Source organism: Mesocricetus auratus, unplaced genomic scaffold (assembly GCF_017639785.1).
Source record: "Mesocricetus auratus isolate SY011 unplaced genomic scaffold, BCM_Maur_2.0 Super-Scaffold_100676, whole genome shotgun sequence".
NCBI lineage: Eukaryota > Metazoa > Chordata > Mammalia > Rodentia > Cricetidae > Mesocricetus > Mesocricetus auratus.
The window spans coordinates 113,735,041-113,747,307 of NW_024429266.1; the positions used below are offsets into that span (position 1 = coordinate 113,735,041).

Consider the following 12,267-nt stretch of genomic DNA (forward strand, 5'->3'; position numbering starts at 1 on the left):
CATCTCAGCTGTTGATGCAGGGTTAGGGCTTGTCTACATCCTGATCCAAATCCTTTCTTCCAACTTTACCTCTGTCTCCTGTTTACTCTGGTCTTCCCTGACTCCCTCCCTACGGCCTCTGGGCCATGGGGGAGGGGCCTCAGCATTTGCCATCTTCCTCCTCTGTGGCTGGAGCACCATTTTGGTGCTCATACCATTCACTGCTCACTGAGTGACGCTTCTTCATTTCCCTTTCCATCCTGTGTTTTCCTAGAAAACAACCTGCATTCATATCTGTGAACTTCTACTTCTAACTCACTGGGTTTTAGAGTTTCCTATCAAGGGGCGACTTTCTAATAAGTGAAGTATCTTCGTGCCAGCAGGCGACTCAGAAAGGAGGCTTTGTAGATGGTGGGAAGTTACCCGCCACCCCTGGAATCCTCAGAGCAGTGGCTCTGAAGTGTTTAGACCATTCACCAATGTAGTTCACAAACACTCGCTGAGCTGAGGCACTGAAATAAAGGGCTCTGGCACAGTTCCTGTCCTCTCTGTAGACATAAAAATGGATGGTGGATGGGACTTTGAGTACTCAACGGGGGCAAACAAGACACCAAGACGAGAGCGTCTGACACTAAGGGACCTGTGCAGAGAACCATGGACATGGCTGGACTCACTCTATGATCATCTTCCTAACCTAACCATTCTCTTCCAGAAGCTATAAGCTGCTTGGGATTAGTGAGGCATCCAGGGGCCCCACAGTTCAGACTCACATTATCAAATACCTTTCTTTAAAAACCACATTATTTATTTGACATTCATGTGCCACAGTGTGAGGGTGGTGTGTGTGTGTGTGTGTGTGTGTGTGTGTGTGTGTGTGTGTCCAGAAGACAACTTATGGGCGTCAGTCCTATCCTATTTTGTGGGTCCCAGGGATGGAACTCAGATTGCTAAATTTGGTAGTGAGTGCCGTTACCCACTGAGCTATCTTACCAGTCCCAGAAATACCTTTCTGGGTCATCACTTTCCTCCTTAGGATTAAGCAATGATGAAGGGGTAGCTTAGGATACCCTGAGAGGAGTAGGAGTACATTCTCCTGAATACCTGAAGTTAACTATCACTTAGACTTTTTAGTTACACATTCTCTATCAAGTTCTTGAACTACAACAACACTTCGGTATCTGAAGACAGAATACCATATCCTATATTGCACTTGTAGAGAAAATGCTTGACTACACAGGGGACACCCTTGTTTAAAAAAATCAGGCATGGTGGTGCATATTTGTAATCTTAGTACTTGGAAGGCAGAGACAGGAGGATCCATGGGCTCTCAGGCAGCAAGCCTAGCCTAACTGGAAAACCTCCAGTGCCAGTGAGAGACCCTGTATCAAAAACTAAGGTGAGCAACACCAGAAGAATGACACCTAAGGTTGACCTCTGACCTACACACACACATACACACACACACACACACACACACACACACACACACAGTTGTAGGCTTTCCAGAGATCCTGCAATGTAACACTTACCTAAGGTCTGTCTTTCATTGTCTAAATCATTACTGAGGTTGTCTAAGGACAGATTATCACTTATGTCACTGACATATGAATCGTCATCAGAAATCTGTGGGAAAGAAGAGACAATACACATGAGAGACAGCAAGCGAAAAAGGCAGCCTTTCAGAAAATTCGACTCCAAATGCCTAGGCATGCTGTCTCTCACATTATGAAGCTGCAGAAATAATTTGGGGTGCTGTTTTCACAGGACACCTTCCCCTACTCCACAGTCTACCTAGGTCATGCTCACAGCAAAAGACAAGCAAGCTGCCAAGGCTGGAAGTGCAGGCAGAGCTTGCCTGGGATGTGAGGGACCCAAGTTTGACCCACGGCAAAGGAAAAAGGGGACAGAAGGAGCGAGAGAGGACGCTGTTAGATATTCTTGGTTCTCACAAGAAAAATAAGCAAACAAAAAACCCTCCAAGATTACTGCTGTCATCAAAAAAATTCGTATCTCGTAGCATTTCCAGAACAGGCTAACACTTAAATAATGGAGTTAGTAACCTGTTTTTGAACCCTTTATGAAAAAAAAAAAACGCTTGCATGGGAATTAGTACATAAACAAAACTGTGTTTTATATAGTATATAAAATATATATTATCAGCTGGGTGTTGGTGGTGCACGCCTTTAATCCCAGCACTTGGGAGGCAGAGGCAGGTGGATTTCTGTGAGTTCGAGGCCAGCCTGGTCTACACAGTTAGTTCCAGGACAGCCTCCAAAACAATACAGAGAAACCCTGTCTCGAAAAAACAACAACAACAAAATATATATATATTATCTTTATATTTAATGGATAAAAATCATACATAGTAATGCTTAACTGTGGGTTTTGCCTATTCCAGAAAGTATGATTTTTTATGCATCAAGTAAAACCAATGTTTATAAGTATAAATTAATATAATAGACATATCAGATAATAATGATATAAAATGTGTAATACAAATTAACATGATTAAAAATGCACAGGCTATAAAGCAGTTATGTGAACAGGCAGAATTTACAACTAGTAATGGGAAGCTGCAAAAAGTCTAAGTAGCAAAAACAGGAGTCCAACACCCTGAATTTCACATTTCCCTAGTGCATGGTATCACTTTGTGTTGGGGGGCGGTGCACTACAAGCAGACCCTCACAACGTAATGGTGTGGAGGAGCCACGGAATCTAGCGATTCTGTTGACAGATCTTTACTGAGTAGTTTGGTGAAGAAAGATATAAAGGAGATTTGGGGGAAACTGACTGAAAACGGTGTCCAAACCTCGTTTTCTGAAGAGCTAGGAGACAGCAGAACTTCCTGGGCATCAAAAAACTCGGAAAGGGAGTCGGTGATGGACAGCCTGCTCTCGTTGGAGAGCTGGTGCACCAGGGCTCGGCTTTCGTCCCCGGAATTTTCCTAGTGAAAGAGCAGAAGGAAAATTGCATGTACTTAAAAGTCTCAAGAGACACAAATTACACAAGTGATTTGATTGCACAAACACTGGGTCACAGGCCCATGCAAACAAGCAACAGAAAGCGGAGGTCAGCTTCAAGGGAAGCGAGCCTCTCGGAAAACAAAGAGAAACTGAGTTCTCCCGCAAACGACGCTTCCCTTACAGGCATGAACACTGTTCAGACACGCAACACAAATCTCAAGCACAACCCAGCTTTGTTCCTTTGAGGAGGAGGGAGGTTCCACTCAGGGTGCTTCTTCCCAGTCAATGCACGGCTGATTTCAAGCAGGGTGTCCCAGTGCCCATTCTGAGGCCCGCATGCTGCTTCCAGGGAATCCCTTAACAAATACACTCTGTGTTTTGGTCCAGAGGTGCCCATGATGGCAGATCACTCCGTATTCATGGATGAGTGGGATTAATTTCCTTGTGTCTCTTCACCCACAATGACTCTTACAGGGAAGGAAACCTCAGGCCCTAGTTATGACTCTAGCAGAACGACACTCTGTTTTTTCTCAGATTCCTCCATTCTCCAGACTCATGGAGAAGTAAGTATCCGGAAGGGTCCTGGATACTCGGGATGTGCTTTCTCTTCTATCTGCAAGTAAAACTGCCACCCCACTCATATTTGTATGTAGTCTCCAGCCATTCTTTATGAACATGGAGACTGGACAATCCTTCTGACCTATGGGCGTGTACACATTAGACCAGAGCCACCAACAGACACTGGGCTACAGAAGTGGAGGCGAGGGTGACCTTAACTCTGACTCCTGTCACCTAGACTCTGATTGGAACAGATTTAGGACACGATAATTCCTTGGACTCCTGAGTCTCTAGTCAGCTCAGGTACTTCTCTGGCCTGCTGGGTGGCTCTAACATTGTTATGCATCTGACAAGCGAGTCACAGGCTAGATGGAAAAGAAGTTCAGACAGATGCCATCATGCCCAAAGGCCCATGAGCTCGGGACACCCCGCTCATCTCACCCACATATGCTGTCCCCAAGGAGATTCACTGGGACCGGAGGCCTCAGCAGTTTCCTAATTAATAAGCAGCAGTGAGTCCTTTGAACTTTAGGAACAGAGGGAATTCTACATCTCTTCTCTTGGAGTGTGTGTACGTCAGCCCACGGTATGTGTTTAAATACTTTCTACAGCCTCTAAAAGCCAACTTTCTCTATCCCCTATAAAGATCTTCAGTATGGCAGCTGCTTTCTTTCTGTCTAGAATAATTTTTTTTGAAACTAAAATATAATTACATCATTTCCCCCCTTTTCTCCCACTAACCCTCCCATGTATTTCCCTTGCTCTCTCTCAAATTTATGGTTTCTTTTTTTACTATTGTCATACACACACACACACACACACACACACACACTCATCATGAATGCACTCACATTCCTACAAATATTAGTACTGTGTAACGTTATTTGTGTGCATATTCTCAGGACTATCTGATGCTGGATAACCAGTTGGGAGACTCTTTCCTGGGAAAGCCTACTATCTGCCCCCTACACCTCTTAGTAGCCAAGTTCTTTATCTAGGGTTGAGGCCCCCATGAGATTCCCTCTGCCAATCTCATCACATCATTAGGTGTCATATTTGCTCAGGTATTGTTTAGGCAGTTATGTCGATGAGACGTAGTCATTAATAGCAGGCGGTTGCTTTCTTAAAGAAATAAATGTCTCTCTCCTCCACAGACCCAGGCACAAGGCTGCTGAGCCAAAGATACTGCAGTCCCCAGAAGGACTCCTTAAATGTTCATGCAGGCAACAGAATCTCCCCTGTGCCCTGATGTTCAGAGATGCTAATGATTTATTTACTTGTGCTACTCATTAATTCACTACCACACATACCTGTTCTAGCTTCCTCCTCCCCCTCTGATTGGTCAAAAGGGTTTCCTGACTTATCAACACTGAAAACGACACCTGTTGAAAATCATTAGCTAAAATGTTCAGGTGCAGCCGTGCTTTGGATTTCATTTTTAAAATGGATTTTTAAAAATATAATGAGGTATCTCAGGGAATGGGCCAAAATGTCAGCATAAAGTTACTTACATTCCCTATGGACTTACACATGTAGTCTGAGGGTAGTTTTAGAATATTTTGGGGGAGCTGATTTTAGATTGTCACCTGCCACACGAGGTCAAGTATGAATTTTCCATGTGTGGTGTTATGTTGTTCAAAACGTTTGGGTTTGAAACATTTCAGATTTGGGATTCTAGCCTCTACCTATTCTTGGTGTCCCACAAGTTTAGCAAACACTTATGGAGTCATACTGAAAACACCAGGACACAGTTGCACACACCCTCCAGCACAGCTTTCTAAAGAACACAGGGTCTTATTTGCTAAACTAGGAATATAGTTGAGCACAGTTAACTTCCCTCACTGTACCTCAGGAGTGGCTGTCTACTTGTTGTTTATATTCCAAAAAAATTAAAGACCAAATAAGAAGGGTGGGTAACATCCAAAATCCCATCATGCTAAAACAACTGCTTCAAGCCTTTGGACATTTCCTCTCCTATCTTTTTTATTCATGTACTTTTGTTTTGTAATAACCATAACCATACTAATTATAAACATAATTCAATTTTCTCAAACAGCATTGCATCAAAATAACTTTTACCAACAGTAATATGTTCTTAGGATAAAAGTAGTATGTGGGCCGGGCATTGGTGGTGCACACCTTTAATCTCAGCACTTGGGAGGCAGAGGCAAGTTGATCTCTGTGAGTCTGAGGGCAGCCTGGTCTACAAGAACTGTTCCAGGACAGGCTCCCAAGCTACACAGAGAAACCTGTCTTAAAAAAAAAAAACAAAAAAGTAGTATGTGTTAGTATGTGTTTAAAAAGTAAAATACAGAGTAAGACCCTATCTAAAACACACACCAGTTCACACATACACACACACACAAACCTAGAAAAAAAGTCGTGTACTTTTTATTTTTGTTTGTAAGCAGGGATCAAGTTGTACATAATAATGTGTGCATTATCCATTAAATTTTCTTATTTCACATTGTGAATAGGTTCCCGGGCCAGGAAGGCGCCTCTGAGAGAATGGACTTCAACTGACAGTTATTTTATTACACTTGTGGGTGACAGAGGAGCAATTCAGTGCCTTGTGTTAGAAGGCAAGGGTATCTGCAGACTGCAAAGCCAGGGAAGCATCATTTGTATGTCTTTGCATATACCTTGTTATTTCTCGGAATCATTTCCAGAAGTAGAATTACTAGAGAGTTTAAGACTATCAACATGGGATTATTAGTGATTTCCATGTTTAAGAAAATCATTTTCACTAGCACCACAATTTAGGGAAATGCACTGTCAGATTGTTTTGATTTTCATTAGACTGAATGTTCTTTATTAAAAAAAGTGAGCTGTAGAATGTTACTATAGGATACACGGTACAAGGGGCTTCCTCTGCATGCCTGTTTTCCTGTGAATTTATAAGTACAGCCAGGTGTCAATGATATTTCTGTTCAAGTGTCACAACAGATTACAATAGAGCTGGAAAATTCCTGTCCCCTAGTGATGTCACAACAGCATAGCATGATGTGACTCCTATCTGTGGATGCTGGTGTGAGTGAGCCTATTGAGTCTAGCTGTTTGACAGTACAGTAGACATGGTTATGCCCAGAGCACAACACTGACCATGATAACACACAACCAATCTCTGTGTAACGAATTAAACTGGGCCGTGCAGTTGTTATGCTCTCTATTTAGGATTTTAGACTGCACTCTACTTACATAAGGAAAACCAGTCAACAGTAAGCCAGCCACAGGCAGTCCTCCAGGAGGTATCCAGTGGAACACACACCAGTCACAAGAGATGAGACCCTACTGCCCAGGAGCACTGGCAGTGGGTCAAAAGGCGGGTGACACTTATGCTCTTTGTTGGTTTATAGTAAGAAAATACAAAGTTGCAAGCATTTCTATGTGGGTTCTAGAATGGTGCCTTGGTGTACAGTCAGCTCTACCATCTTGGGTGTGTCCACATATTCTACAAATACTCACTCACCAGGAAGATAACCTGATGATGTCCCTCAATATGCACTAGCAGTTAAATCCCTCAAAACTGACTTGGAAAATAAATCCCACAGAAACAAACCCCATAACTCTGTATGCCTGGTGAGTGTGAATTATCTGTGCCTACTGTTTGCTGAAGTCTTAAGTTACTTGGTATTATTTGATGTTTGTTCACAGATTAAAAACACCGTCATTGCTTCTCCATTATATAAGTCTGTCATTTTTTACTGAAGATATTTTTCTTAGTATTTTTTAATGTGCCTTCTCATTTTTGAAACATTTTCTCTATTTAAGAAAACATCAAATTTTGTTAGCATTTCCTTTGAAAATTTGTACTACTCCCCAGTTTAGGAAACCCTTACTCTAGCAGTTTGATAAGTATTCAAATCAATTTTTGTCTCAACATTTATATTTAACTTAGATCTTAGCATACAAGGGAAGAAAGATTAAGCTTCTTTTCAAATTGCTTTGAGCTGTGATAACCTAATTTATTGAATGCTCTGCATTTCCCAATGGATTTTGATGCCTCTCTTATCCATGTATTTATTTCTCTTAGAAGGGGAAACATAAAGCCATGTTCATGCCGGAGACAGTCATTCCCCTGCCACATCGCCAGCCATTCCAGTAGAGGGTCTTCCAAGAGACTCTGTCTTCAGACTCAGCACAGTTTAATTCGAGACTCTATCTTCAGACTCAGCACTTTTCTTCTTTACACAGAGGTGTGAAACCGTGGTGAGAACACACACTCTGGCCTCATGAGTTGTCAATTCAAATCCCAATTTGATTTTATAAGCTATGTTTCTGGTAGAAGTTGTTTGAGTACTCTGGATTTTACTTTCTCTGATTCTAAAAGGAAACTTCCATCTCCTACTATGCAGAGTCATGGTGAAGAGTTTGTACAATAATGTCCAGTATTTGATCCCAACGCAGAAAAAGAAACAACCACAAAGATATAAGTAAAATAAAGGAATCAAGTATCTTCTCTTAGATTTTTTTTTAAGTTATAGATTTTTGTTTTGTTTTGTTTTTGGGGGTTTGTTTGTTCTATTTTTGTTTGGGGCAGGGTTTCTCTATGTAACAGGTTGGCCTTGAACCCACTCTGTAGACCAAGCTGGTCTCAAACTCACAGAGATCCACCTGTTTCTGCCTCCCAAGTGCTGGGATTAAAGGTGTGCACCACCACTACCAGGCCAGTTATAGATGTTTTAAAGGTACTTTAAATGGGATTTATTAATTCATTTGCAACAGGTCTTGCTTTATCTACACAGGCCTGGAACTCATTTTCTAACCTTGGGCTGGCTTCCAGCTGTCCTTTAGTGTGGGTCTTCTGAGTGCTGTGATTATACATGTCACTATCATGTTCATTCTTAAATGCCATGTAGATAGAGAAGGTATTACTCCCACAGACCACCTGGCCCTTGATTTCTAATCTAAAATAAATAAGATAATCTATAATAATAATATAACCTTGAAAATTGTCCTAGTGATAGTAAAAGGTCACATTTATGAATTCTTGCATAAACTGAGGGGGTTATTTCTAAGAATAGGGGATCTTAGGGTTCAGCATCCAGGCACAACACCATCAGTGACTCATCTGTGCAGCCAAAAGGTGGCAACAGAAAGCAGGTAAACAGTGGAGGGCAGAAAAGCAGGAGCCCCTGCACTGAACCTATTGTTGGGACTGTCACTCTGTTGTGTCTGAGGCTCCTGGGAGTCACCTACAAAAGGTAACTTGGGGTGCGGGTGAGATGGTTTAACTATAGAGACACCCACCACCAAGCTGCATGCCCTAGATTCAGTCTCCAGAACCCACACGGTGGAAGGAGCAATTGCTGCAAGTTGCTCTAGGACCCCACACACGCCCTGCGGCACATGTCCACACATGCATGTCCACACATGCATATACGCACTAAATAAACAAATGTTCTTAAAATTTTCAAGTAACTAAAAATTCAAAGTTAATTCACACACACACACACACACACACACACACACACATTTTAGGGTGTTTTTTCAGCCTATGTGGCCATTCTTAATCATTTCTGCTCTTATTTCCTGAAGGGCAACAATGACTTTTCTTTGCTGGGAAAGTTAGCCTTGAGTCACTCAGTGGGGAAAAAAAAGAATAAACCATGGAAAACAGAAACTCTCTGAAAGAGGAAACAAACGAGACAAACACATAACCAACCCAGGATGCTGTGGAAGGACAAGTTCAAGGCTGTGGCAGCGCCTCCTGAACAGTTCCGAGTGTTTCAGCTTTCTGGTTGCGCCTGGTTGAAATTGTTCCCAAAATGTGCATTTTTTAACCTGGGCTTTGGGCTGTATCTCAAAACGCAAACAGCTTGAATGATACACACTGGACACTGGACACAGACCCATACATGCTTGGCGAAGGTTATCTATTTAATCATAAAACATTTAAGTATAATTCGTGTGATAATAATATGTATTATAAAAGGTAAGAATAGCCTGGAAATCAACGTTCGATTGGAGATGCCATGGTGCCTGGCAGCAAGCGACACTCAGTGGTGACCAGGCACGGCAAAGACCGGGTCCCATGTCCCCTAATGTGCACACTTGAAAGGACCTGGCTGGTGATAGGCTCAGACCTAAAGTGCCAAGCCCTCAGGGGAGGGTGCAGGGCTGGTCTCTTAGAGTAGTGTGTCTGCAGAAGAATTTTATCCTCATCTACCACCATGAGGGTGAGGCTCTGGCCTGGTGCAGTGGTCCTGTTAGCATGTCTGTGCTACAAATAGGGCGGGTGACCTGGGCGTCTTGGCCTCAACTTTCTTCATGCTCAGCGCACACACAGAAGGGACTGTGTGTGGGAGCTCTTAAGAAGATGAAGAAGATCGCAACAAAGCGTTTACAAGTGTTCACACAAGCCCCTTTGTTGCTGCCTTGCATGTTTGAGTGTGTGGGTGCATGTTGTGTGAGCAGACACGTGTTTACTTATGGGGGGAGACAACTGTGGGTGTCATTTCTTGTGGCTCGGGTTCTGTCCACCTTATTCCTCTTTTATGCGTTATACATGGAGGCAGAGGAACACTTTGAGAAACTGGTTCTCTCCTTCTGGGGCCCAGGGGTCCAACTCGGGCTTCTGGTCTCTGAGGAAAAGGCCTTTACCGACCGAGCCATTTCACTGGCCCTGTGCCCACCTTTGCTGGAGAGAAGTGACAGTGTCTCCCTGGCCTGAAACTCACCATGTAGGCTAGGCTGGCTGGCCAGAGAGCCTGAGTCACCAAGCTATCTCTACCTCCCTGTCCTAGGATCGCAAGAACGTGCCATCACACCTGTACTTTGTTATGTGGGTTCTTAGCGGGGTCTTCAACACTTTATTGACAGCATTATCTCCGCAGCCTGCTTCCTTGGTTTCATTTAAATCCAACCAGTTCGTTAATGGGAAATTTTACACATCTAATATAGACATCTGAATACCCGAGACTCTTAAGAACAGCTGTCACCTTTACTACCCATTCTTATTTCTCAAGGATCACATGGTATTTTTCTGAAATTGCTTATTTTAAACGCATTCAAAGGACCCTTTGGGGCAAAAATCCCAAGCCTTGAAAAGACTTTGGTGTGTGTGTGTGTGTGTGTGTGCGCGTGCGCGCGCGTGTGCGCCAGGGCTGTATGGGTTGAACTAGGGTTCAAGAAGCAAACGGTCACTAGGCTGCTAAGCTGTTCTGCATCTCGGTAAAAGGCGTTTCTAATGTGTGTTAACTGACGATAGATTTTGATTGTAGTGCAGTACCTCCCCCTAGATGGTACAGCTGTGTCCTAAAAGAGGGAAAAGTAAAACAAGACGAGGGAAGAAGGGGCAGCTATGGTGGACATTACCGTGGCTTCAGTGGAGCACAAGAAGCCTGCAAGGAACTGGACACGGGGTCCCCGAAACTGAGGTTTCTTCAGAAATGACGAGGAAAAGCACTCGTCTTCCTATAGCTCGCACTCAGGCAACGCACAGTGAAAGGAACCACGCTCAGAGGGCATGAGGTGGAGAGACACGAAAGGAGGACTCGCTGAAGAGGCAGATGGAGAGTGTGTGGGGCGGCACTGTGCCAGCAAGACTGAATCCCAAGAACTCAGCCAGAGCTGAACTGTGGCAGTAACCACCAGGGGAGGCCAGGAGCATGGCGGCCACTCAAGCGGGTGAAGCAGAGAGCTGTGCAACTGGGCAGAGGGTGCTGGGGGTGGTGGCAGTTGCAGAGAATGGTTACCAGATGAGAAACCTACCCACCTCTGCCAGGTTGTCCCCCGACTTGGGAACAGCGGGAGGGTCGAGGAACAGAGTTTCCGCATGGATTCTGCGTAAGCGTTCTTTAAGATCTGTGTTTTGTGCTAGGGCCTGGAATATGTTAAAAATAGCAGGGCTTCATTAGTAAGTGGACGGGTCAGGAGCACACAGTGGGGGAGTGGGCACAAGCAAGTCTAGGAGCGAGGGTTCCCTGGGCAGGACACCCTGGCTAGGGGTGTGCCTGGGCTTTCCCCATGGCTCTCCAACAGGAGGCTGGGAGGTAACAACCAGGTCCAGGCCGCTCCTTGTTAACCTCATCTTCAGAGGTGGAAAGAGGGTTAGTACGGCTGCAGAAGGAAGCCAGAGACAACATCAGTCAGCATCTTTTCTCCCTGACATGCTGATCTGCGGACCAGCCCCTAGTCCTAGATCCTCCTGTCTTTGACAAGATGCCAGTGGACACGGCCCAGTGTGAGTTAATTATCACACCAGCTGCACTGGACCTTAGAAGTACGCCGGTGACTTACTAATTTTTGAGAATAAGACAGTTTACTTTTCCAAAAAAATAAACAAGCAACCTAACCCATACACCATGGTGCTGGGTATGAGCCATGGACGTAAAAGAAACCACCTAAGACCTCTATTTCCTCCTGGGCTGTCCCACCTCCCATCTCCACCTCTCTGCCAGGCCTGGATCACAGGGAAAGGAAAATGTGTCCTGCCTTTGCGTGGCACTACTGTTCATTATGCTAAAGGTCTGTCTGTAGGAGGGGTCTTGTCTACTGCCTGGTTCTCTACAAGGGCTTTGCTTATTTATTTTCTTATCATCTCTATTGAATGTACAGGACATGATCTCACTCTGTAGCCCAGGCTGGGCTGTTAACACTTGTCCAGCCTCCCAGGAGCTGGAATTACAAGGTCACCATGTCTGGCTCTAGATTTATTTTTCAGTGGCCACAGAGGACATAGGTTATTCCAAGAATTCTTGTATCATTTAAGAAACTCTGAACCAAGAACTAGGGTTATGTAACCACATATATTAATCCCTTTGAG

At 44.0% G+C, this 12,267-nt stretch overlaps 1 protein-coding gene across 7 annotated transcripts in view; it reads right to left on the minus strand.

Moving 5' to 3' along the window:
• Osbpl3 (oxysterol binding protein like 3) overlaps positions 1-12,267 on the minus strand; it is a 175,807-nt gene that overhangs the window by 31,137 nt on the left and 132,403 nt on the right. For 5 of the 7 annotated variants that reach the window (XM_021223671.2, XM_013126073.3, XM_021223673.2 and 2 more), the window contains 3 exons: positions 11,218-11,325; positions 2,789-2,923; positions 1,509-1,602 (listed from right to left, as the gene is read on the minus strand). In XM_021223671.2, coding sequence (XP_021079330.1) covers positions 1,509-1,602; positions 2,789-2,923; positions 11,218-11,325 — 337 coding nt within the window. The remainder of the gene's footprint in view (positions 1-1,508; positions 1,603-2,788; positions 2,924-11,217; positions 11,326-12,267) is intronic. The other 2 variants (XM_013126074.3, XM_021223674.2) reach the window with 1 other exon arrangement.